This window comes from Amaranthus tricolor, chromosome 1 (genome assembly GCF_026212465.1).
Source record: "Amaranthus tricolor cultivar Red isolate AtriRed21 chromosome 1, ASM2621246v1, whole genome shotgun sequence".
Taxonomy (NCBI): domain Eukaryota; kingdom Viridiplantae; phylum Streptophyta; class Magnoliopsida; order Caryophyllales; family Amaranthaceae; genus Amaranthus; species Amaranthus tricolor.
This window is the reverse complement of record NC_080047.1, coordinates 10258052-10284255: the sequence shown is the minus strand read 5'-3', so window position 1 is coordinate 10284255 and position 26204 is coordinate 10258052. Positions and strand designations below refer to the sequence as shown.

General features: G+C 35.8%; 5 protein-coding genes across 5 annotated transcripts; all 5 read right to left on the bottom strand.

The window, feature by feature from the left end:
* Positions 1–271: 271 nt before the first annotated feature.
* Positions 272–5197, bottom strand: LOC130825237 (polyadenylate-binding protein 2-like). The gene is made up of 9 exons (XM_057690367.1): positions 4468–5197; positions 3536–3654; positions 2777–3433; positions 2553–2630; positions 2394–2483; positions 1747–1884; positions 1143–1316; positions 854–1054; positions 272–749 (listed from the first exon to the last, which is right to left on the bottom strand). The coding sequence occupies exons 1-9, from the start codon at positions 4724–4726 to the stop codon at positions 507–509; spliced, it is 1959 nt and encodes a 652-aa protein (XP_057546350.1). The 5' UTR covers positions 4727–5197; the 3' UTR covers positions 272–506.
* Positions 5198–15140: 9943 nt separating this feature from the next.
* Positions 15141–16974, bottom strand: LOC130825231 (scopoletin glucosyltransferase-like). The gene has a single exon (XM_057690354.1). It carries the CDS (start codon positions 16722–16724, stop codon positions 15294–15296), a length of 1431 nt encoding a protein of 476 aa, XP_057546337.1. The 5' UTR covers positions 16725–16974; the 3' UTR covers positions 15141–15293.
* Positions 16975–18133: 1159 nt separating this feature from the next.
* Positions 18134–19855, bottom strand: LOC130825220 (scopoletin glucosyltransferase-like). Its single transcript, XM_057690341.1, has one exon. The coding sequence runs from the start codon at positions 19724–19726 to the stop codon at positions 18287–18289; it is 1440 nt and encodes a 479-aa protein (XP_057546324.1). The 5' UTR covers positions 19727–19855; the 3' UTR covers positions 18134–18286.
* Positions 19856–20467: 612 nt separating this feature from the next.
* Positions 20468–22845, bottom strand: LOC130825212 (scopoletin glucosyltransferase-like). Its single transcript, XM_057690329.1, has one exon. The coding sequence runs from the start codon at positions 22468–22470 to the stop codon at positions 21031–21033; it is 1440 nt and encodes a 479-aa protein (XP_057546312.1). The 5' UTR covers positions 22471–22845; the 3' UTR covers positions 20468–21030.
* Positions 22846–22946: 101 nt separating this feature from the next.
* Positions 22947–24907, bottom strand: LOC130825203 (scopoletin glucosyltransferase-like). The gene has a single exon (XM_057690320.1). The coding sequence runs from the start codon at positions 24501–24503 to the stop codon at positions 23049–23051; it is 1455 nt and encodes a 484-aa protein (XP_057546303.1). The 5' UTR covers positions 24504–24907; the 3' UTR covers positions 22947–23048.
* Between the last annotated feature and the right edge of the window lie 1297 nt (positions 24908–26204).

Genomic DNA, 26204 nt, shown 5'->3' with positions numbered 1-26204 from the left:
GCTAAAGTTTTACATAAAAAGCATCTTATTGGTATTGTGCGATTAACATGGAGTGCAAAAAACACAGGGAAGCGGGTACCAAGAGCAAGATAAGCTGCTCGTACCCACTCCCATGTAACCAAATTTATGCCGTGCAAAATTCACAAAATGATAGGCAATTGACATCCCTGAGGACGGACAAGCTCTAACCTCGAACACAGTACAGGAGAGAGCTTACCAGATTCTACGACCACATAATATCATGCATTCAAATTCAAAAATACACGCTCGCTGACAGTCAACTTGAAACATAAATTAAAAAACAGCAGTTTTTTTCAGCATCCAACCCAAAGCATGAACATCAGTACTAAACAAAAAAGCAAGAGTTAAAACAAACTACATCTTGAGAACCCTAAGATGTAATCAAGAACCAGAAATCCGCAATTCAAAACACACCTGAAGTTTATCAAAATCCCCAAAACGCAATCCGTTCTGGTTTTAGTTTCAGTACCATGGGTCATTACCCCTTAAGATATGTTGTCATTCAGCGACAAAGCAGCAAGCTGATCAGCTGGGTTGCTGGACTGCTGTTGCTGAGCAACGTTCCTCAGGACTTCCATTGCCTCGGCAACCTTGGCCTTGAGTGCATCGGGAGACTCTAGTAAGTGCAGGACTTCAGTCTGATCCATCTCCAGCAACATTCCAGTTACTTTAGCTGCCATTTCCGGCTCCAGTTGCTCCACCAATGGATACAGGTTCTCTCCCAACAGCTACAACGCAGCAAATGAGCAAAAACAGAAATCCATTGCAAAATATAGTATAACGAGTCAGGTATATCTTCAATACTTAAAAAAAGCAGCAGAAGAAGACTTACAAGCCTCTGGTGCTCAGGAGTAGCATTAGCCAGCAGGGTTGCCAATGTACCAACAGGAGTAGGAGGCAATGCAGCATCCCGAATCGACATGCCACCCATATCATATTGAACACCAGGGAGCACACCTCCAGTGACACCTGGCATAGGAGCATCTGGCAGTGCACGTGCGGAGGGATAACGATAACGACCCCTTGGCATCATCTAGAATTAGAGAACATATCAAATTAAGCCCTGCGATTAAAGAGTCCTTGATAATGCATGTTAAAAATAAAAATTAAAAACAAATCACCTGTTGTGGCATCATAGGCATAGGCTGCTGTGGCTGCTGGACTGGACCCCCGCCTCCACGCCTCCCACCAGGACGTTGCCCTTGCTGCCCTTGTTGAACCATGGGCATATAGAAATTTGGCACTGGACCACCACCTCTTATACCAGGCATGAGTTGGTGCTGATATCCAAAGGGCTAAAAGCAATAAAAAATCAGAAACAAAACCCATTAGTGAGTTCCTCCATTCATGACTAGTGAACATCAGATCAGATAAAAAGCTGACTGAGTTATCTTAAAATAGGAGCTAACTGAACCGGAGAAAAACATTTACGTTATTGTATTTCATTTTTGTTCCTAGGACACATCTCCAACATCAAAAAATTCATATGCCATAAATATGGACAAGGACAACAAACCCATAAGCACTATGACCATACGGTTATGGTAATGCCTAAATATTGGTCGAATCACAAGATATCCTTTGACACAGCCCAAGACGAAGATGTCACACCTTTACAACGTAGAAAATATCAATTCGTTTGTTTTAAAAACTTTTACAACGCAAGCGATGCAATGTGGCCTTATTTTTATAAGGTGCAACAAAGAGAATGAATTAGAAGATTGCCTGGGGAGGAATCATAGCTGGTGGTCCTTGCCCATAATATATTTGTTGCCCAATCCCAGGACCACCAGGAGGATACATTGGCATCCTAGGACCAACAGATGGCGTCATTGCAACAGGACGCATTTGAGAGAATTGAGCCTGCAAAATAAAGAGGTTAATATCAGCACAAAAACTTACAATTTCCTCAGTTTAGCACTTTAACACTCCCCACCGCAAATAACAAACAAACAGTAAGAACTTAAGAGGGCCGAAGTCTACTTCATGAGCTACTCATACAGTGAAAGTCTGTATGTCAAATTGTCAATATCACAAAAGGAAAATATGAGATGAAACGCAAATAAAAACACCACGATTGTGCAACTAACATCCTTAAGTAAACCTTTGACTAGCTCCAAACCACATTAAAACTTTGAGATAGCATTTACAACACATTCCCAGGTGCTTTATAATGGAGCTTGTGCTGCAGAGGGAGAAAACTTCACAAGCTGTTGCAACTCTAGGCCAAAGGTTTCCCAAAACTGCAGCAGTGTTATTTTTCTCATTCCACACAAAAAAACATTATAAGAGTCTGGTACTTCACTTCCCAAGCAATCAGAATCACACCACTAATCAAAGTTGGCAGAAGCATATCGAAATAGAAACAATACCTGCAGCCTGGCCCTTCTGTCTTCTTTACGTTGCGCAAGAGCAACATACAGTGGCTTGCTAACAATCATCTTCCCATTCATCTCCAATAACTAGTAAAAACAATACAATCGGTGAATATATCATTACAGCATTCCCAGTAAACGCTCAAATCAACTTACAGCTCGAGATGCCTCCTCAGCGGTTGAAAATGCAACAAAGCCAGAACCTTTGCTTACACCACTAGGGTCTCGCATAACCTTCAAAATTATAGACCAAACAAAAAGCCTAATGTAAGACGCACATAGAACAGCACTGAACAGGGTCTCCCATGATTTACTCTAACAAATGATATTGGCTCTTAATTTTTCTATTCATGGAGTATACAATCACAAATAGTACTCACCTTGCATGAAGTAATTGTACCATACTGAGCAAACAATTCTTTAAGTTTCTCATCATCAATAGTATCATCTAAGTTTTTTATATAGAGGTTTTTTCCCTGGTATTGGTCTACCATCTCTTTCATACTCTGATCAAATTGTTGCTTCAGCTCAGCTTCCCTTTCGGCTTTCTTCTGAGCCTTACCAACATACCATTCCTTCCCTTCAATCACCTGCCCATTCAAAGTGTCCACAGCATTGGCAGCATCATCAGAATTTTCAAAGTTGACAAATCCAAAGCCTTTTGATTTCCCATCTACATCACGCATCACAACAGCACTAGTAATTTTTCCATATTGACTAAAAATTCTGTCCAAATCATCATCTGATGTTGCTTCAGCAAGATTCTTCACATACACATTTGTGAACTTCGTTTTGTCAATTGCATTATCTCTTTCTTGTCTACGCTGAAAAGGCCCAACATAAACTTGTTTGTCATTCAACAGCATTCCATTCAGCTTCTCAATTGCTTTTTGGGCAGACTCCTCACTCTCAAACTGCACAAAACCATGTCCTTTCGACAGTCCAGATGCATCAGTAGCAACCTTGCAAGAGAGTATAGTCCCAAAAGTAGAAAATGTTTCATGCAGTGCCTTGTTGTCAATTGCCTTGTCCAAATTCTAAATAAAAAACAAGACAAAAACAACATGAAATGAACCGACAAGGCGATAAATAAGACTAGAGAAGATCAATCGTTTACTATAATATGCAGAAACTCTGACCTTGATAAAGATATTTCCAGCTCCGCTTTTACGGATACTAGGATCGCGATGAGAGTACATAATCCTGATTGGCTTGTTGATCAGAGGAGTAAAGTTCAGGAGATCAATAGCTCTTGCAGCTGTCAAGATTACAAAGAAACAAAAAATTAAGCCTATCATATTGAAAACCATTTACTATTGTTGGTCTAGTTTGTGATAAGAAACAATGCTCATTCTGTCAATCAAAAATTGCTTTTTCATTCTGCCAATGCACACACAAAATACATATCGCAATGGTAACCCTATCAAGAGAATATTCATTCATTATTCATAAAAACACAGTAATACATAACCGCATAATTCATTATTCATTATTTAACTAGTTCTTATTGGACATTAAAAACTCTCAGAGCTTGGAAAAGATACAAAATTCTGAAACCCATTAGAAAACTAACAAAAACAGAAACTTGCAAGCAAGCAAAACATTAGATTTAAGATCATAGCCTTCCTATTTCTCCAACAAGAACAAAGCTGCCACCAACACCACACACATTATAAGGCAAAATATCGGCTATGTTACCTCAATGCAATCAAATCGCGAAAATCAAAGTAATTTGATAAGTTGAATTTGATTTCAAGGCACTTTTAGTCAGGATCAAATTTAACTCAGTTAAGGAGCCCTAAATTTAATGAATTACATAGTCAAATTTAACACAAATTTTCCATCCACAAATGTTACCCCAACGAATTCAGCTCAAACAGTCAGACCAATTCTATTCAATAATGTATTAAACTAATGAATCATTCACATTTAATTTTAAATGAAAAATATTGCCTGGTAAAAACAACTAATTCAATAATCCATCAAAATATAAAGCCATTTCATAATCAAAAAAGCAACCAATCTATCAAAATAAACCCAGAAACATAAATCAAACAAAATCATGACTCACCATCTTGTGGGTTCGCATAATTGACATACCCATATCCAAGTGACCGGCGGGTACTCAAATCCCTACATACCCGAACCGAAACAACATGACCGATGCCACTAAACAAATCAAACAAATGTGAATCAGTCACATTCGTCTCCAAATCTCCGACATACAACGATGTCGTAACAACCCCAGCATTGTTAGGGGCTCCACCACCTACAGCCGCGGTGGAAACAGGTGGAACAGCGCCATTCAACTGAAGCTGGACTTGAGACATTTTTTTGCTCCAGAAAAAACCCTAAAACCTTAAAATACGGGGAAAATAAATTAGGGTTTTTTGGTTTTCGAAATTTTCAGATTTTTTTTCTTTTTTAGATTTAGATAAAACCCACTTCCCTCTCCTCTGATTATTGAACAATAAGCAAATCGATTCACTATAAAAACTAGAAATCGTTAAAAGAGCTTTTCTTGAGGGAATTTCGATGAAATTTTTTCGTTTTTTAATTTTTTAAAGAGAGAAATAAAGAGAGGAGAGGGAAGGGTTGATGGGTAAAGGCGAAAGGACGCCGGAGATAGATAATCGCCGCCGAAAATAACGGCGGCGGCGACAGCAGAGAGAAAAAAACGGAAGAGCTAGTGAGAGAAACAAAGGATGCAAAGAAATGGTAAGAGACAGAAGGGTTTGTTTGTTGGTGGATTAATAGAAGACACTGGGGAGAGAAGAAAAAGATGTCTGTAAGAATTGGAGTACTTTGCGGCGTTGGATTTGTTTCTAAGATGGAATTTGGACCGCTGATTAAGAAGGCTATTTTACGTGGGGTCTTATGTTTGATGACGTGGTTGGAACTTTTACTTGGCCGTTCAAGTATTTGACCATTGAAAGAATAATTTTTTAAATAATAATTGGTCTTATATTATACCGTCTTACTATATAAGGCTATTGACATTTTCATTTTAGAATTTATATATAAATAAAAGAAAATATTAGTATTAAATTACTAAACTATCAAGATCGTTTTATTGTCTACTTTTTTTGTTTAACATGGTTTGACTTTTGGAATAGATAGTTTAAGACAAGTCATTTCATATTTGAAAAAATTTAAAACACAAAATTGACTTTAAAGAATGAACTCCTCTCTCAATGCTCGAATTATGACATTTTCAAGGCCGTCTTATTGTCTAATTTTCTCCGTTTGACACGCTTTTGCTTTTAAAGTAGTTTACGATAAGAATCGTTTCATGACAAAATTGACTTTGAAGAGTCAACTCAGTTCTCAGTAATGAAATTACTACATTATCAAGGTCGTCTTATTGTCTACTTTTCTACGTTTGACATGATTTGTCTTTTGGAGTAGATAGTTTACGACAAACGTCGTTTCATGTTATAAAAAAATTAAAGGTTCAATAGAAGATCGAAACCCTTTAAAGGGTGAATAAAGAGTTTGCCCCTTTTTTGTTTAAATGTGTCTCAAAGAATTAAAAACAAAATAAATTTTATGCGGAATTGCAATGGACCAAACGTAGCCAATCATGCACGAGGTTGAACTACAAATAGTTTATTCCCCACCTAGGTTTATCACAATCCGTAAAATTCAAACATCTTTCATTAACTCTTTGGAACCTTAGACTAATCCTACAAGTTCTAAAACTTATACTACATATAACATAAAGATCAAATATGTCTTATTTTAGAATTTGATGTTTAGATTTCTACCCTCTCAATATGGTTAAACCTTTGATAATTTTATGAAATGAAAGCCTTAAAGAGGTTCAACAATGAAAAACAATATAAAAGTAATAAGCACAAATAAACAAAAGTGTTTTATTAGATTGAATTCAACAATTATATTACAGTGTAATAAACCATTCTTATCTTGAGAACAATCCTCTCAAGATCACTAAATGCTAATACAAAGTAAGAACACTCTCAAGTTTCTAACAATGTATAGCTCTCAACAATATGTCTTTGTGATGCTTTGTTCTATGAATGATGCTCCATTTTATAGAGAAAGGAAAGCATTATTCTTAGAATCACACTTCAATGCACCATAAAGCACAATAACATCACAAAATTAACTATGATAATAACCACAACAATAAACATTACAATAAATAATAGAGTAATTAACACATTGAATGACCAAAACGTTGCTAAAAAGATCGTTGGAGTGCCTATGACAGGCCTGCTTTGTAACACCCCTGAATTTCCAGCCCCTTAAACGAAACCAAAATCGTGAAGGATGAGAGGGAATTCTAGTGTTACATAAAAAGAAAAATGAAAAAAATTATAAAACAAAACCGTTAAAGACTAGCTAAAAAGGATGAGTGAGTGAAAATTTTGACTGCATCTCTACTGAAATTGAGGATATCATGTAGATCGATAAATAGAGTAATTCAACTAAACTAATCGAACGTATCAAAGCCCTCCAAAAGATGCCACGGCGGAATGAATCATCGTCGGCTCATCAATTCACTAATTCCAGCACGATCTTGGTTCCAGTGTTGACGCATTGGTTTAACGGATACAAAAGAACTATTCTTACGATCGTACATCCAGAAACTACGCAATGGACTATAACTAAGGTTCTAACTTTCCTCTTATGAACTATGAACCTATACAAGTTAGGAATAGAACTAATAAGTTCTCTTAACTACTTTGTCATACCAACTAAATGCCCAAGTGACAACTATCACTCATTCAACATGAGTTTTCGATTACTCTAGCACGCACACAACTCATTTAATACAAGTCAAAATCATTAACTCAACACAACATAAGTCTTTTCACCAATTTAAGAGTAAAAGCATATGTGAATTGTTTTTTTTCATCAACTAATTTTGAGTATATCGGTTTGCGTTACCCAAAAATAATCAATCACAACTAAGCCTTACAACTTTAATATAACGCTTATACGACGATAAGGCAAATCTTAGAGTTATCGAATCGCGATATCATTTGTTACATTCTCTAAAGCTAGAAAGATCCATAATCAAAATAACACGACAAGTAACTTTAGCAACCATCGACGATAAGTTGACATTATACTCTTAGCTAAATAATATTATGCATTATGACTTCAATAACAACCTAATAAGAGTACTTGTAATTCGCAACAATCAAAGCACAACAAGTAGCAACTATTATTCCTAATTTAGCAACCAAAATCACTTTCATAGTCAACTAAAATCATCACCATTACTAGTTATCATAACAATAACCAATCGACTAAGTCTTAAAACAACTTTTAAGGTTATTTAATCAATCATCACACTACCAAAATATAGCATAAAACACACATCATTAGTAATTTCATCTCTAAATCCAAACCCTAGTCATTTCATGTTCAAAGATAACACTTTTTAACCATTGTCCATAGCAAGAATCAATAAAACTAATACACCACCAAAAACATAACATGAAAGCCCACACCACTACTAATTTCAAGGATAGCACCTTTCCTTATTACTCATAGTCATTTCATGTTGAGGCCTGCTGCTGTGTGGCTGGGCTGCCGCTGATGGTGGTGGTGTTCGTGATCAGCCATGAGTGAGGGAGAAAGGAGAGAAGAAGAGAAGGAAGGCGAATGACGGCTCATAAGATTAGGGAAGTGTTTGGTCTCACTTAAAAATAAAACCTAACTCATTTAATTATGTAATTTATTTATTTTCTAGCTTAATTTTCTCACAAGGCGCGACTAAGAAAAACTTACATTCGTTTTGTTCATACATTTAAATAATAATTTTAATTCGAACCTCTTTGGTTTAGTAATCGCAAATTCATTTTTAATCTAAATATGTCAATATTTAAATTCGTATGTGAATGAAATATATTAAGACTAACTCAAAATAATTTAATATATTTATAAAATATCCAAAAGTGATAATAATAATAATAATTAATGACATCATAAAAATGGCAGGGCGTTACATGCTCGAACGAGCAGGGTCTTCCTGCACATTCTGCCAGCCTCAATACACACTGCTCGGACGAGCGAGCATATGCTCGAACGAGCAGTCCCCATGATCCAGCTTCTGACCTCGAATCCTTGTTGTCTTAATCGAGCACCATACTTTCCCATGCCTTGACTGGTTCTTCGCTTCAATGGAACCTCAAACGCTCCATGTTAAACACCTCATGTATTGTTTCAAACCTTAATCCACTCACACTTGACACATCTTCACCATCATCCTCCGATATACATGATAAAAAAGATTCGATAATATGATTAAAGTTATCGTCATTGTTAAGTTTATTGGCACTTGGACTAACATTTTAGCTTCTTATAAGTGTTTACATAGACTTCTTTATTGCTCATTCCACTTTGATTTGAAATCTTCACCAATCTTGTGATTTATGCTTCAATTGTGTTCAATCTTATACAAAATAAAAATACAAAACTCTTTATTTTCTGAACATACCAGTAAAAAAATAATGAGTTTTCACAAAATAATTTATTACTTCCTGTTAAACAAAGTTACATAATTTTAAGAAGTATATAAAGTTATGTAAAAATGGTAGCCTAGGAACGTTACAAATTTCTGTTAGTAAATGAACAATTATTTTGAATAGCTAGACTAGATTGTATGTTTATTTTTTTTTTTAATTTATGGTTCATTTTACCTCTCTATATCTTCAAAATTGCATATTGCAAAATGATGACAAATGGGTTGACTGTTTGGCCCTAAGCTCGTAATGTGGTCATAAATTTGCTCAGGATACCCAAGACTAAAAACTTAATCACAAATTCTTAAATGAAATTATTTATTAAGCTGACTGACTTATGTATATTTATAGTGCTAAATAATCACATATAATTTTAAATTGATCATTTAAAAAAATAAGCTAATTATATGGATCCGTCTCACAGTAAAATGATCTCATATAAAATGAGCTAAAACTTAATAGAATGCAAGTTATTCTAAAAAGCAGAAAATGAAGATACTGTTATTGTGTTCATTCTATAATTCTCTACACAAATTGTAACTTTATCCTTGTCATGGTATCACTTATCTAATTTATTTATTTATTTAAATTATTAATGTCATATTACCCTAATACCCTTTGACTTTTCGTATTGACCTTGACTTTTAGTCAATGAGCTTTTCCTGAATTCTCCAAACTCCTTAGTTGGCCCATGAGCAAATAACCCTCAAAATACCCTAACTTCCAGGAAAGTAACCTCCAGATTGACCCAACTTCCCACTTATCCCTCATTGCATGGTTCTCCTTCCTCCAAGGCTGATAACTGCCCACTACCCCCATGATGATCAACCTCCTCTCTGAAATAATTTCCTTCTTCATCGCTATAAATAGAGGCTACCATCAGAAAGGAAGGGATCATCTGAAAATAATCCTCTTAGCATCCTTACTCACACTCCATTTCATTAGCCTACCAAAATACAAGCAATATCAACCTCGATATCTTAATTCTTGCATTCAGTTTATAATCGTCTCTTCAATAATCTTATATCACTGTTCTAACTTGAGCGTCGGAGGGGTTTTCCGAGAGATCACCCCCGGACAAGGCTAACGCGTTGTGTTGCAGGAATTCAGGTTGCTTCCTTCCACGAATCGCCGTTCCTGATAACGCTTCCACTTACAGTATTTTAAGTATCTTCCACTTCCTCGTTTCACTACCGAAACAATCCTCTAAGTAGTTGTAAATTGTAAAGGTAAAGAAATTAATTCCCACATGAATAGACAATATCATAATTAATGTTTAAAAGGACCAAAAAAATTAACGAATAATATTACTTTGCTGTTGATAACAACGAACAACATGAAATTTATTTTTTTTCATATATACGTAAAATTTTTTGGCTCTTAGTAACAACGAACAAACTTTAATTTTAGGCTCGGACACAGAGATTCTTATTTTAAAAATTAAAATTTTTCGAAACTTATTTTGATAACTTTTTTTTTATTTTTTTATTATTAAAGCTTAATACCTACTCTTACTTTATATTTTCTTTTATAGTCTTACCTAATTAGAGATGGTTTCTCTAGGAGAATTGCGTTTTTCAAATTCCACACGAGCCAAGTGTCAAATAACCCTTAAAAAAAAAAAATACCTAAAACAATCCAACTTTTTATGATTTTATGGGGTAATCCCATTTATTGATTAACAATTAATAATCCAACTTTGTAAGGTATGTCTCCTTCCCTTGATTGAAACTGATGCAGTTTTTCATCTAGTACTCGATTTGAAATAATTGAATTATAGTAGTTTTTTAATTTTGAAATGTAATTTATCAGCATTCGATGCAAAATATTCCGACGAATTTGAAATATTCATCAGTTTATGCCCTAATTAGTATATATTGTCCAATTTTAGGGAGACGCTATGTTGTTACGATATTCGTTCCGTGAATAATTTATTCTAAAGTTTAAAGTTGCCACCAATCAATCAATATTTTCAGATTTTTGATGGTGTGATTATACAAGGAGGAAATGGAATCATACATAATTAGGAATACATGCGAGTGCACATTAATCTGAAACTCTAAGAACTGGATGCTCTCATTTGCTTGTAATAGTGAAATATGTATACGTAAGAAGTCTTCTCTAATCTATCAACAATCTTGTGTTTCATCGGGTTCTTAAGCTGTGTCATGAGAATTATGTTGTTTCATTGGCTTGTTAGTTAGTTGGCATCTTTTGAATGCGCAGTATGGTAACGGATGAAACGTGCTCATGTATTTTCCAGTAAGGACCCTGGACCCAGACATTTGGTCTTGATTTACAATCTATATAGCTCTAGATTGAAGATGTCAAGGCAAAGGGTAACTCTTAACTCCTTTTTCTTTTTCCCGTTTACTCAATTGTTTGTCATAGTGCCTATGCAAGGAGGGGTTTTGAGATTTGACCATAATTTTCATGTTGTATTGTGGTCTATTTTTTTAATAGGACTCAGTATGCAAGTACTTTTGAAGACAAATTGTCTGATATAGTTCATAAAATAATGCATCTAATTGCCAAATTTTTCTCAAGTTTGACTTATAATAGTTCATAGGGACCAAAAATATAATAATTATGGAGCCCTGTGCAAAATGTTAGATGCGGACACAGTTGGGAAATGACTTTTTCCATCCATGCTGATGGTTTTGCGGTTGTTTAAGCTTATATTGCGGTCGCGGTAAGTTCAGAACCTTTAATTTTGATTTTATATGATAATACTTTACATTGATTTTTGTTATAAAATAAGTTGTTGTATGTAATGTTTTATTGGAATGTCTTATTTGCTTGGCGCACCTTTTCTGCTGTCTGTTGTATACTTTTATCACTCGTATCTGAAGCAACAGCAGTGGAAAGAGAGTGATGAGGTGCTCATTCTGTTTATAATTTTATTCCACCTCTTATTTGGAGGAATTTTCATTGCGTTATTTTTGGATTTTTCCACTTGGTTCTTCCCTATAAAAATTATCATTGTATTCTAAATGTAAGTGTCACACCTGTGAGTGAGGAGCTAGCAATTCAAACATATCAGAGACGTAAGAAGAGGAATATACAAAAGGAGAGGAGAATTCCGTTATGCGAGCTGGATGAAAGTTGGTTAAGGGATTGCTAGTTATGATAATAAATGCTTTCTGTTATGAGGTCATTAAAGAGGCTTCTTGTGATCAATTTGTTAGGCTTGAATTGTGGCTTTACATTCTTTTCTTCTATCTCTCTTTGTTCTTTCTTTTCTTAATAACTGGTATATAGAAGCTGAGTGTGTTTTCCCCTCTTGTGCAGAAGCCCTAATTTTTGTGGTTGTCAATTAAGTGAAACATTATTTGGATGATTGCCTATGTAGATGGTGAATGCGTAGCTAGTTGGTGTATATATAATAAGTCATAGTTTACATACTTTTTGAGTACTATGCATCAAATTTATTAGAAGTAACTTCTTAAAGATGGTTGAACTGAGCAACTAAAATTTTATAGGCACATTTGAAAAGAATACATGGGAAAAAAGATGACCTTTTTAAACTTTGGCTGTTATCATGGCTGTTCTTGCTTTGAAGGTATAACTCTTTGACTCATCTATCATCATCATCATATCAAGTGTATACCACTTATAGAAGTTATGATTTGGGTTGGGAGAGATGGAGGATGATAGACCATATCCTTGTGATAGAAGGCTGCGGCCAATGAGACCAACCGACAAATAAAAATAAAAGACAAGACAAGGCACGTAGCAAGGCAAGAAAAAACAACACAATTATAGAGATCAAAAACAAAAATCCAAGAACATAAAGGCTGAAAGTCCAAACAATAAATAAGGCAAAGATGTTATCAATGGTCTAAGTATAAGTTGCATATCATTTCTTTCTTTTTCTTTGCTATGGTTCTCTCTACCACCTCTTTTCCATTTGTTATATGTCTCAACGCCTTCTCTATTGCATCTCATTTGATGATAGCCTTATTACAAGTATATTACTCTATTATTTAACTCCGACAGAAATGCCAGAATCCGATACACCAACTTTCCATTGTAAAATTGTGCCGAGAAAATAGGCCATGTTATCACTGGTAAGCGACCTCAGCTCCCTTCAACCGTTGAATATCATACACAGTGATCACAAAAGCTCCCATGGCTTCCTGCTCTAAGATCAATACTTTTGCCTCCATCACTCCATGCCTTGGTCAAATCATGGTGGCAACCATTCTTAGTCTTTCTGATTTCCTTAGGCTTCTAGAGTCATTGCAATCTCATGTAATTGGGGAGCTATGAAATTTGCTATACTTCTGAAGCAGATGTAAATTACTGAACCTAATTTCATTAAGTTGAAAAAATTTAACAAATTCCTTTCATTTTTTAAACGTAGTTGCCTCTTTGAGCTTTATCATAATGTTTGTGTTGCAGAGGGAAACAGGACCATCAGTCCATGCTTGCTTTCCCAGTTTTCTCACGTATAATTCTGCGTAGTGTGGTGCAATTTCATAAAAACTATTAACTATCACCTTGTAATTGTTGTGCTCGGATTCCGTTACCCTAATCATTTGCTTTCAATATTCTGATCCCCATTTATCCATAGATAGTCTGGTAGCAAGGATTCTGTCAATTGAATATCATGGTGGATGGTAGAAAGAACTGGTGATTCCTCATCACACCCGACAAGTCCCATGGAGTATTTGTCTCATGATGTTGAACTTTGATGCTGATTAAGTTGCCCATAGAAAGATCATATCTGCTACAAGGCGATTGGGGGCCATGTTTGTGCCACCCGCATTCCGGCCCGCCCATGTTCATGTCTACAAACCACCTACCAAACACATCAAAGGCCCACATCGACACCCGCACAATTTCACACGACAAGTATTCTCTGAGTCTTTGTTATTTTAGTCCCCAACACGCCCATACTTTCTTCCATTTTCTCCCTTACGAGGGATGGTAACTTTCTCCATAATTATCATACAAATTTCTTTCATCACCATGTACTGACCAATTTTACTTTCACCATAGATATTAATTGCTAGTGACTCAAATTTGACCCTTTCTCTTGCCCTCTCAATTTCCTTTAATATCCTCCATCTTTTTCGATAACTCCCCATGCCTCTAATGAAACTGCTGCAGTTTTTCAACTAGTATCAATTTGAAAAATTACAATTAGTATTCTTTTTCTGACGCAAATTATTCCGACGAATTTGAAAATTCATCAATTTTCCCATGTTTTGGGAGACGTTATGTTATGATGGTTGGAAAAGTTAACAAACTGGAAATTTAGGATGAAAGATTATGTAAAAACAGTGATGTGCTAGTTTTCATGCCAGATTATGCAAAAGCAGTCATGTACTAGTTAACAAACTGGAGTCATGAAAGCTCTTATGACTTCCTTCTCGAAGATCAACACTTATGTAGCTACCCTCGTATATTGTCATTCTTTGTGACCTAGATGAATTGTTTTCCCAAGTCTTCTAGGGTCATTGCAATTATGTGATTGGGGAGCTATGAAATTTTCAATACCTTTGAAGCAGATGTAAATTACTAAACTTGGTTTCATTAAGTTGAGCCATTTTAAAGAATTACTTTTTTTTAGAAGCGTGATTGCCTTTTTGAGAAACGAGCCTCATCCAGATATAAACTATCAACAATCACCTTGTAATTGTTGAGCTCTGGTTCCTTTATAATAATCAGCTTTCAAAATTCTGCTTCTTTGTTTTTTATAAACAGTCTGGTAACTCAAACTTGGAATTTGTGAGCTGAACCTCAACGATTCCTCATGAGATGCAACAAATCCCATGGAATATTAATCTCTGGATGTTGAACTTGGATGCAGATTCAGTATCCCACAGCAAGATCATATCCACCACAAGGCGGTTGGAATATATCTTCTCTAAGCACTCATTTAGCTGCTTACTTAGCAGATTTGCGAATTTGAATAACTGTGGATCATGCCCACGTAACGTGCATATTTGATGCATATGAATTTCTGCAAGATGACCAATGCTTGTGTTGCAGAGGTTAGTGTATACTAGTACTAATTTGTTGAGAAATGTTGACATTATTATGCAACATTTTTTCGACGTAGGAATTACACGCAAAATATTGACCCACTTTAATATAAAGATTTTGAGGTCAATGCGATCACAATAGAGGCTGAGACAGAAAAAATGATTTTATCATCTGTCGTGACCAATGGTATTCAAGATTTTGGATTATGTTAAGGACTAATTACTCTCTTACATCTGAATGAAAATAAGACAAATTAAAACGGAATAGTGCAGCTATTATTCATGTTCTAAAATGTTTAAATTTTTTTTTCATGTTCTAATTAATTTGTTACATGAAAGTACAAGAAAACAAAAAGTACTAGCGAAAGGGACCATACAAATTTAAATGTGATCATTGATCTTGGTGTTTAGGTGGATAAACATCTCAGTTCATTAATCAAAGCACTCAAATCTGAAGAAGAAGAACCACCTTCTTCTAAAGCTTTCCTTGCCAATTTTTTGAATTCCTTTGCTCTGTATCTCCTCCCATCAGCTGTATTTCCCTCCATTATTTCTCTTAAAGCCTTCTCTATATCATGCTGATTCACTACATCCTCTAAAGAAGGTGCAGTAGTATACCTCTTAGCTCCAACAGGTACACCAATTCTTAAGATCTGAGTGACAAATTTTTCATTGTAGAATTGTTCAGCAAACATTGGCCATGTAATCATCGGAACACCGTTAGAGATTGCTTCCAGTGTCGAATTCCATCCACAATGAGTCATAAATGCTCCAACAGCATCATGCTCCAAAATCAAAATCTGTGGGGCCCACCCTCTGATAATTAGACCTTTTCCTTTAATTCTATCTTCAAAACCTCCAAGATCATCATCATTTTTAACCACCCATATGAAATCTTTCCCTGATGCTTCTAAACCCATTGCAATCTCCTGCAGTTGAGGAGGTATCATGTGAATTGTACTCCCAAAACAGATGTAAATGACTGAATTGAACTTCTTTGAGTTAAGCCATTTTAAGCATTCATGTTCATCAATGGAAACTTGTTTCCCTCTTTGAATCTTTTCCTCAATATTTCTATTGTAGAGTGAAACAGGACCAATATGCCATGCCCTTCTTCCCAACTTTTGCCTGTAAAAATCTGCATATTCGGGTTCTAACTCGTAAAAACTATTCACAATTACTCCAAAACACTTAAGCTCAGATTCCTTGATTGCAAAATTCCGTTTTTTATATTCACTTTCCTTGTATTTCCATAAATCTGGTGCAAGCTGTGATCTTGTCAGCTCTATTTCATGTGGGAGTAAAGGAAGAATGAAGGGCTCCATGTCAGTCGAGACATTATTATAAGGTTCATAAACCCGAATAATCTCTAAAGCACATAGTGCAAAGAAGCTATGTCCGTGAAACACTAGTCTTGGGATGTTGAACTTAGCTGCAGAATCAGTAGACCAAGTAAAAAACATATCCGCCACAAGGCAGTTAGGCCGAGTCTTCTCAAGGAACTGCTCGAGTTGGTTCCTTAACATAGCGGCAGCCTTAAAGAATTTGTCCATAGTTCCTGGCCCTAAGGCCTGCTCTAGATTCTCACATCCTTCAGGTAACCCAGCTTCTTGGGCTGGGAAGTTAAATAACTCAATGTTGATAGATGAAGCTCCAGATTTTATGGTCTTCTCAATAGCTTTTGTGAAGGTAGGCGCATTGCGAGGGGTAGTGATGATGGTTGTTTTGACACCTTCGTGCGCAACAAACATCCGTGCTATGTCTAGTGTTGGTATCATATGGCCATGAGCCATGAACGGAAAAAAGACTACATGAAGTTGTTTAGGTTCAACACCCATTTTGATTTTTTGATGATTTGAAGATGATATTATGTTTACTTTGATATTTTGTGAAAAGCTAGTAAGAAGGAGAACCACTAAAAATTATTGTGATATGTATATGAAGTATATACGTCTTCGAATTGTGTGAAGATTGAAGGAGCAAAGTTGAATTTGACAGGTTTATTTCTAGATGCATGCTAGAAAGGTCTTTTGTCTGCTTTACATTATTGCTTCACTTTAGTCTATAGGTCACTAATGTCTCGTCAGTATAGAAACATTAGACGTGGATAATGAAAAAATAAGAGTACAAAGGCAACCTATATCAATAGAGAATTTTACCTAAGATGTTCAAAACATATTTAATATTTATCGACTTTATAACCGAATTCAACTTTAACCCGACTTCAAAATGAATGTACAATAATATAAAGATCAAGTTAGATAAAAGATCCGATTTTAAACAGATTTGAAATACTTTTAATTTTACCAAGAAAGGTAAAAAAATATCATGCCACTTGCTTAAGCAAAATTGTGTACCTTTGGAATGTTGATAATAAATTAAATATTTTTTAGGAAATGTGATTTTTACGTCGAACTGTCAAATTAGATATTTAGATAGGTCTCCACAAGTCTGCTCAAATTGGATTCACTTATAGTGGTTACTATTACCATGCAAGTCTAAATCTGATTTACTTCACATCAAGATTGTAACATGGAGAAGAGAGCACCTATTTAGTCTATGTTACTTTGTACTTTTATGGTTTTCTGTTGTGCTTGGGTATAATATAATATTGGCTTATTTGAGTAAGAATTGAGTTTAAGATACTTTATGCTTTAAATTTAATTTCTTGATATTTTCATGTGTACTTTTTGGAGTTATTTTTGAGCAAGTGATGGAGCAAAAGCCCGGATCTTATTTACTAAATGCTCCATGTTGAGAGATCCACGACCCATTGAAAGTGTGATCAATTTTGCTAAATTAAATGAAGAATTTTATGAATAAAAGGAGGTTTTTTTATTCGAGTATGAATAGATAATATTTTCACAATTGTCAACTAAAGATTTAAAATAAATCTAGAGTATGACGGTGTTAAATATTCTAATTAAAAACAAGATGTTAAGATAGACAAAAAGTTAAAAACAACAAAAAATTATTTAAACCTTCAAATAAAAATTTTAAAACTAATAAAATAAAAGAATTTATATAATAACAATATAGGCACATAAAACTACAACGTAAATAAAGCTTTAATGATTGACGAACTCAGCACGTGCACCCAGCATCAGGATCATAAGAACCAGCGTCGACGAACCGTCGACATGAAGGTTCGGGTCGTCAACCCTACAACTTCCATGTCTTCATATAATTCCTTAATTAATTCAGAAACATTGACCACATTGGCTTTTGGCACCATCACCTCAATGGGTAGTCGATAACTAGACAGTGAACATTTAATTAGATGAAATTACAAAATAACATTGGTACAGTAGACTATTGTTTTCCGGCAGATTTTTTTTTAATTGTTTAACGAGATCAATGAAGATTGAAGAGGGTTACAATCATACAGCGTAAATGCTAATTAGTAATTCCTTAACTCATTGATCAATGCACTTAATGAAGAGTATGAAGAACCATCCTTCTCAACAGCTTTGAGTGCCATTTTTTTCAGCATTTTCGCCCTGTTTCTCCTTTCTTGGGCTTCATTTCCTTCCATGACTTCTCTCAATGCTTTTATCAGTGCGTCCCTCTTCACAAAATCATCTGCATTAGGCACGTAACTCCACTTCTTAGCTCCAATGGGGACTCCAACCTTCAACACAACGGTCACTAATTGTTCGTTGTAGAATTGCTCGGCTCCACCAGGCCATGTAACCATAGGCACACCAGCCGAGATGCTTTCTAGTATCGAGTTCCAACCACAATGAGTCACGAAAGCTCCTATGGCTTTATGCTCCAAGATCAGTAGCTGTGGAGCCCACCCTCTTACTATCAAGCCTTTGCCTTCCATTATTTGCTCAAACCCCGGAGGCAGCCACTCTTGGCTCTTTTCATCCTCTTCGTTCTTCACCACCCAAATGAAATCTTGCTCCAAAGCTTCTAAACCTGCTGCAATCTCAAGCAGCTGAGATGCTGTTAGCTTTGCTACACTTCCAAAGCATATGTAGATCACCGACTTTTCCTGTTTCGAGTTAAGCCATGTTAAGCATTCATGTTCATCTTTGAGTGCTTGTAGTCCACCTCTTTGTGCTTTGTCTTCAATGCTCGTATTGTAGAGCGAAACAGGGCCGATATGCCATGCTCTCCTACCCAATTCTTTACTGAAAAAATCTGCATAATCATGTTCTAAGTCATAGAAAGAATTGACAATCACTCCATAACTGTTGAGCTCTGATTCTTTCATTGCTTTCACTGCGTTAAGAAAATGAGTGTCCTCTTCCATAATATACTCTGAAATTTGCAATCTTGACATCTTTATTTCATGTGCAAGGGAAGGAATGATGATTGTCTCTTCATCAGTAGAGACAATTTTATAAGGCTTATATAGCCTAACAATTTCCTCGGCACACAGAGCAAAGTAGCTAGTCCCATGGAAAACCAACCTAGGGACCTTGATCTTCCCAGCACATTCAGTCGTCCATGGTAAAAACATATCGGCTACTAAGCAATTAGGGCGGGTTTTCTCCAAAAACTTCTCGAGCTGCTCATTTAACATCATAACTGCCATTAAGAAGTTTCTCATCGTGCTCAACTTCACAGCTTGGTTTAGATTCTCACACCCATCAGGCAACAGGTTTGGTGGGAACTTGAAGATCTCAAAGTTAATCATTGAGGCTTCTTCGGCTTTTTTGGTGTGTTCAAGGGCATTAGTGAAGATTGGTAGATTGACAGGCGTGGTGATGATGGTTGTTTTGACACCGCGAACAATGAAGAGTCTCGCGATGTCTAGGATTGGGATCATGTGGCCATGTGCCATACATGGGAAGAAAACTACATGGAGCTGTTTAGGTTTTTTCCCCATTTTTTTGATGAAGTTGTACTACACAAGTGTAGATATATAGGGTAAGTTTAATTAAAGACCACATGATCCTATGAATGTCATAAACATGAGTCTGTGGTGTTTTGAAGAAAGCAGATTTTGCTACTCAAGTCACCTTATTACAACGTTTGTAATGATTTTTTTTTTTTGGTTTCTTGTTAAAAAGTTTGATAAAGCTATGAACAGAACATCTCAATAGTTTCTAGAGTTGGCAAATTATTGAGCAAGTTAATTTTGTGGGAAAAGATGTTGCATTTCCATGTAGTACCTTTGCCTCTTAAATTTGTTACAAAAGGTAAAAATACAACAATTATTTTATTGGGTATAAGAGAAAAAACACGAGTTTGGAAGAAATATGTCGATGCGATGAGAGGGGAGAATAAGTTTGCCTCTTTGGGGATTATATTAAAACAAAGAGTGTCAAATGGCGGCCAAAAATAAGTGTAGTAAAATTAAAGGGATAACAGAGAATAGTATGTATAGTAAAATTTAAGAAATTTGAGTATTATTATTTGATGAAATATGATTTTTCTTTTGCAAAAATTTATTTTTATAGGGGTAAGATTACGTAAGTTTAAATCTTTCAAACTAAAATAAAGAAACAGGCAAGTAAATTTGGTTTTTATTTTTGCTTATCCTTGTTGTGGACTTTTTTTTTAAAATTAATCATTTTATGTGGATGGACAATGGTAACATTAGGAACACATAACATTTATCTTCATCATTCATAGTAGGGAAATATGCGAATTACAGTCTTTAAGTTTAGGGATTTTGCGAATTACAGTTTTAAAGTTTGTTTTTTGTGATTTACTGCCACCAAAATATCAAAATCTACACCATTCAGGCAAATGACCGTTAACTAAACCAAATGACCTTTGACCAGCGTAAATGACCGTTGACCATCACTAATCACCTTTGACTTATAAATTGTGGGATAAACCATATGACATATAAATTGTGCACACCATTTTTAATTTATTGATGTTGAATATTTATCCCACCATTAATTCCATCTTTTAGATAACAAGTAGAAAAGCGACACTAAAAGTAAAATTTAGAATATTGAATGTTTGATTAAGAGGATTTTTTTCTGAAGATTTTTTTAGGATCTTTTTCGAGTTGAGGGACTTTTGGCTGCATCTTTCTTAATGGGTATGGGTTGCCGCCTTCTTCTCCTCCCTAGGCTCTGGTATTAGTTTTTTATGAGCAGAGCAGAATACACTGGGTATGATGTTGATGTTGATGTTGATGATGACGAGGATGATGATTAAAATGATCTTGACTTATTAATGATTCCTTAACTCGTTGATTAATGCACTTAAAGAAGAGTAGGAAGAACCATCTTTTTCAACGGCTTTGAGTGCCTTTTCTTTCAATATTTTGACTCTGTTTCTTCTTTCTTGAGCTTCATCTCCCTCCATGACTTCTCTCAATGCCTTCTCAATTGCATCCCTCTTCACAAAATCATCTGCATTAGGCACGTTACTCCACTTCTTAGCTCCAATGGGGACTCCAACATTCAACACAACAGTCACTAATTGTTCGTTGTAGAATTGCTCAGCTCCACTAGGCCATGTAACCATAGGCACACCAGCTGAGATGCTTTCAAGTATCGAGTTCCAACCACAATGAGTCACGAAAACTCCTATGGCTTTATGCTCCAAGATAAGTAGCTGTGGAGCCCACCCTCTTACTATCAAGCCTTTGCCTCCCATTCTTTGCTCAAACCCCGGAGGCAGCCACTCTTGGCTCTTTTTTTCCTCTTCATTCTTCACCACCCAAATGAAATCTTGTTCCAAAGCTTCTAAACCTGTTGCAATCTCATGTAGTTGAGATGCGTTTAGCTCTGCTAGACTTCCAAAGCATATGTAGATCACCGACTTTTCCTGTTTCGAGTTAAGCCATGTTAAGCATTCATGTTTGTCTTGGAATGCTTGTAGTCCACCTCTTTGCGCTCTGTCTTCAATGTTCCTATTGCAAAGCGAAACAGGGCCGATATGCCATGCTTTCCTTCGCAATTCTTTACTGAAAAAATCTGCATAATCGCCTTCCAAATCATAGAAAGAATTGACAATCACTCCGTAACTATTTAGCTCTGATTCTCTAAATGCATTGAGTGCATCTTGAAAACCAGTTGCCTCTCTCATAACGAACTCTGAAATTTGCAATCTTGTCATCTTAATTTCGTGTGGAAGGGAAGGAATAATGAATGTATCTTCGTCAGAAAACACATTTTTGTAAGGCTTATATAGCCTAACAATTTCCTCTGCACAAAGGGAAAAGTAGCTAAACCCATGGAAAACCAACCTTGGGACATTGAACTTTGCAGCACTCTCAGTCGCCCATGGCAAAAACATATCGGCCACTAAGCAAGTAGGCCGAGTTTTCTCCAAAAACTGCTCAAGCTGCTCATTTAGCATCCGAACTGCCATGAAGAAGTTGTAAGTCTTATCCAACTTCATAGCTTGGTTTATGGTCTCACATCCGTCAGGCAACCCGTTTGACGGGAGCTCGAAGACCTCAAAGTGAATCGTTGAGGCTCCTTCAGCTTTTTCACTGTGTTCAAGAGCATTAGTGAAGGTTTTTAGATTGACAGGCGTGGTGATGATGGTTGTCTTGACACCGCGAGCAGTAAAGAGTCTCGCGATGTCTAGGATTGGGATCATGTGGCCGTGTGCCATGAATGGGAAGAAAACTACATGGAGCTGCTGAGTTATTTCTGCCATCTTTTGATGAAGTTTTACTACACATAGGGAATATGTATTTTATAGATCAGAGTACTCTGAAGTCTAAAAACCACATGATCCTATTAATGTTACGAATATGTTTTACTGAGCTAGTGTGAAGAAGCAAATTAGGCTACGTGTTTAAAAAGTCTAGTGAAAATTCATATTTTTTTCTTTTGGCTTGTAATGGATATATGGTCCTTTAATTAGTTGGTTGCGATGAGGGTACGACCGGGCTTAATTGTAATGGAGTTATGGTCCTTTAATTAGTTGGTTGCAACGAGGGTAAGACCAGGCTTAATTGTAATGGAGTTATGGTCCTTTAATTAGTTGGTTGCGACAAGGGTAAGACCATTGTGTCACACTTACCGCGTTCAAAAAGGCATCTTATTGTGAGAATGTCTATGCTAAAATGTAATATAAATTTTCAAATTCGGAGGAAAAATTAATAGCAATTAATGCTGTTTGAGCCCTATTAATTTTACATTTTGTTACAAAATTAATAGCAATTAATACAGTATGTGAAAGAACTAATCTTAGACATGTTACAAAGTAAGCTTTATTAGATAAATCATGGATTAGTTAAGCATGTTATTCCTCAATTCATTGATTAATACACCTAAATCAATATATGAAGAACCATCCACTTCAACAGCTTTGTATGCCATTTCCTTTAACTTCATTGCCCTGTTTCTCCTTTCCTGAGCCTCATCTCCTTCCATTACTTCTCTTAATGCCTTCTCTATTGCATCCCTTCTCACCAAATAGTCTACATTATATGGAACTACATTCCACTTCTTAGCCCCAACTGGAACTCCGATCTTCAAAATCTCGGTCACCAATTTTTCATTGTAGAATTGCTCGGTTGCAGCCGGCCATGTTACCATCGGTAGACCTGTTGAGATTCCTTCTAAAGTCGAGTTCCATCCACAATGAGTCAGTAAAGCTCCTATAGCTTCATGCTCCAACAATAACAATTGTGGAACCCATCCTCTTATTATTAGGCCTTTATCTTCCATTCTTTGTTCAAATCCTTGTGGCAATAACTCTTCTTCACTTTGTCTATCATTCTTGACAACCCAAATAAAATCTTGTTGAGAAGCTTCTAAACCCATTGCAATTTCAAGCATTTGAGATGCATTGATTTGAGCCATGCTCCCAAAACAAATGTAAACAACCGAGTTTTTCTTCTTCGAGTTAAGCCATTTTAAGCACTCGTGTTCATCTTTCAATGCTTCTAATATCCCTCTTTTTGCCTTATCTTCAATGCTTCTATTGCAAAGTGAAACAGGACCAATATGCCATGCTCTCCTTCCCAATTCTTTACCGAAAAATTTGGCATAATCGCGTTCCAATTCATAAAAACTATTAACAACCACTCCATAACTCTTAATCTCCGATTCTTTGATCTGTTCGAATTCCTTTTTCGATTCATTTAGCTCTTCTTTCATAAAATCCTCTGAAAATTGTGATTTTGTCATCTTAACTTCATGTGGAAGAGACGGAAGTATGAACGTTTCTTCATCAGAGACGTTTTTATAAGGCTTATAAACCCGAACAATTTCCTCAGCACAAAGAGCAAAGTAGCTAGTCCCATGGAACACCAACCTAGGGACATTAAACCTTGCTGCACAATCAGTTGTCCATGGTAAAAACATATCAGACACAAGACAATGGGGTCGGGTTTTCTCCAAGTACTGCTCAAGCTGTGTGTTTAGCATCTCAACTGCCTGCATAAACTTGGGGATCATGTTATACTTTATGGCTTGGTTTACAGTCTCACACCCATCAGGCAAACCGTTTTCTGCTGATGGGAAGCTGAAGATCTCAGTGTGAATTGCTGGCGAGCCGTGTTTTTTGGCCTTTTCGATGGCTTGAGTGACAATTGGTAAGCTGACAGGGGTTGTGATGATGGTTGTCTTGACACCGCGAGCTGCAAAGAGTCTCGCGATGTCTAAGGTGGGGATCATGTGGCCGTATGCCATGAATGGGAAGAAAACTACATGGAGCTGTTGTAGTTCATCATCATCCATAACTTGCAAAATTAAGAAGAAAAAATGCAAGTATTATGGTGATTTGCCAAAATACTCCACTAGTATAAGGCAAGAAGAATGAAGACCATATAATACAGATTGGGAAACAGCATCTAAGTCCCCTTAGAGTTGGAGTAATGATATGGTGGTTTTTTTGAACCACCTAAAGAAAACAAATAAAAAAACCTTAGTTTGGTCAAAAAAAATCAACCCCCCGCTCAGCATGATTTGTTAATGGTTTTTATTGGAGATTATACATTCAACCCTAAAATTATTTCCAGACAAAATTGTAATGGAGTACTGATAAGTTGTTGAGACTATGACAATTGACGAGAGCATGATATCCAAGTCAAAGATAGGCCTAGAATTAGATCAAAATTTTTAGTAGAATTTAATAATTTAACGGAACTTAGATTTTAAAAAATTTACAACTAAAAATATAAATGTATATTAAAAAGGTAGCGCCAACACCCTTGAATCAGTTGTTGTAATGTCTGAAAATTTATTGTAAATCTCAATTTTAGCCTCACAATGTATAAAATATCTTTTTAGTTTTGTGATTTTTATAAGGTTAAGACAACATACACGTTGGCATTGTCTTTTGGTAAGCAACATGTATTAGTTGAGTCATTAAGAATCCTGAAACTTCATGTTCAATGCAGCAATCTTGGCATGTACGGGTAAAATAATAGAAAATTTACAAATAAGTTTAATATAGACATACTGTGTAATATTATTATTATTATTACTATTATTATTATTATTATTATTATTGCGTATCTCTTTTTAATTGTCTTTTATCTGTTTTACACTCTTCACTCTCCATTCTACTAACCCACGTTATCTAACTCATACTCTCTAAATTTAAGATTGATTCATATTAATTTTAGTGTGTACTAAATTTATAGAAGACAAACTCATAATTAAAGAGTTTTTCTTGTAATTTTTTGTGTCTATTGAACATCATGTAGATTATTACATCTAGATTTACTTTATTACTTTTAGGGCCCATTTGGTAATTGTAGTAATAGTGGAACACAAATTCTTGCGAGAGACGGTCTCTTTAAGAGACCATATTGGGCCAGCCCATTATGTAACACACCTGAATTTTCAATCCCTTAAACCAAATCAAAATCGTGAAGGACGGGAGGAAATTCGGATGTTACATAAAAAGAAACGGAAAAGAATATAGATAAATGTTAAATATTAACTTTAAAAAGGTGAGTGAAAATTTCGGCAGCATCTCTACTAAAAACTGAGGATGCGACAAGGATATATAGATAGATAACATAACTAAACTAATTTGAGGCCTTCAATGCCTTTCCAAAAATGTGCCACAACATAATGATTCATCGTCGGCTTCTCAAATCAACATGCCACACACCGATCGTGGTTCCAGTGCCAACGCTTGCGTTTTAAAATGACTTAATTCTTTAAAACCATACGAAGTTATAAACTATACGCAGTGGAAATACAAAGATACAAAGGATGACACAAGGCCTCATAACAAAATGTACACAACCAAAGTTTACAAAAGATAAATAAGAACTACAAAATCAAAAGAAAACGGTATGACACAGGTTATGCTTCGCCCTCATCACTCTCCCCCAATGCAATGCAAATGCAAACGAAGCTCTAATACCTACTACGTCTGTCTATGATCCTCCTGCTGCTCGACATCAGACCAAAGGCCAATGTGTC

Excerpts from the sequence above, each read along its gene's own strand:
- LOC130825237 (XM_057690367.1), bottom strand. The coding sequence starts at position 4,726 with ATGTCTCAAGTCCAGCTTCAGTTGAATGGCGCTGTTCCACCTGTTTCC. Across the intron at positions 2,631-2,776 it reads GTACAATTACTTCATGCAAG|GTTATGCGAGACCCTAGTGG; the intron begins GTGAGTACTATT and ends ATAATTTTGAAG. Across the intron at positions 2,484-2,552 it reads CTGAGGAGGCATCTCGAGCT|TTATTGGAGATGAATGGGAA; the intron begins GTAAGTTGATTT and ends TGTTTTTACTAG.
- LOC130825231 (XM_057690354.1), bottom strand. The coding sequence starts at position 16,724 with ATGGGTGTTGAACCTAAACAACTTCATGTAGTCTTTTTTCCGTTCATG.
- LOC130825220 (XM_057690341.1), bottom strand. The coding sequence starts at position 19,726 with ATGGGGAAAAAACCTAAACAGCTCCATGTAGTTTTCTTCCCATGTATG.
- LOC130825212 (XM_057690329.1), bottom strand. The coding sequence starts at position 22,470 with ATGGCAGAAATAACTCAGCAGCTCCATGTAGTTTTCTTCCCATTCATG.
- LOC130825203 (XM_057690320.1), bottom strand. The coding sequence starts at position 24,503 with ATGGATGATGATGAACTACAACAGCTCCATGTAGTTTTCTTCCCATTC.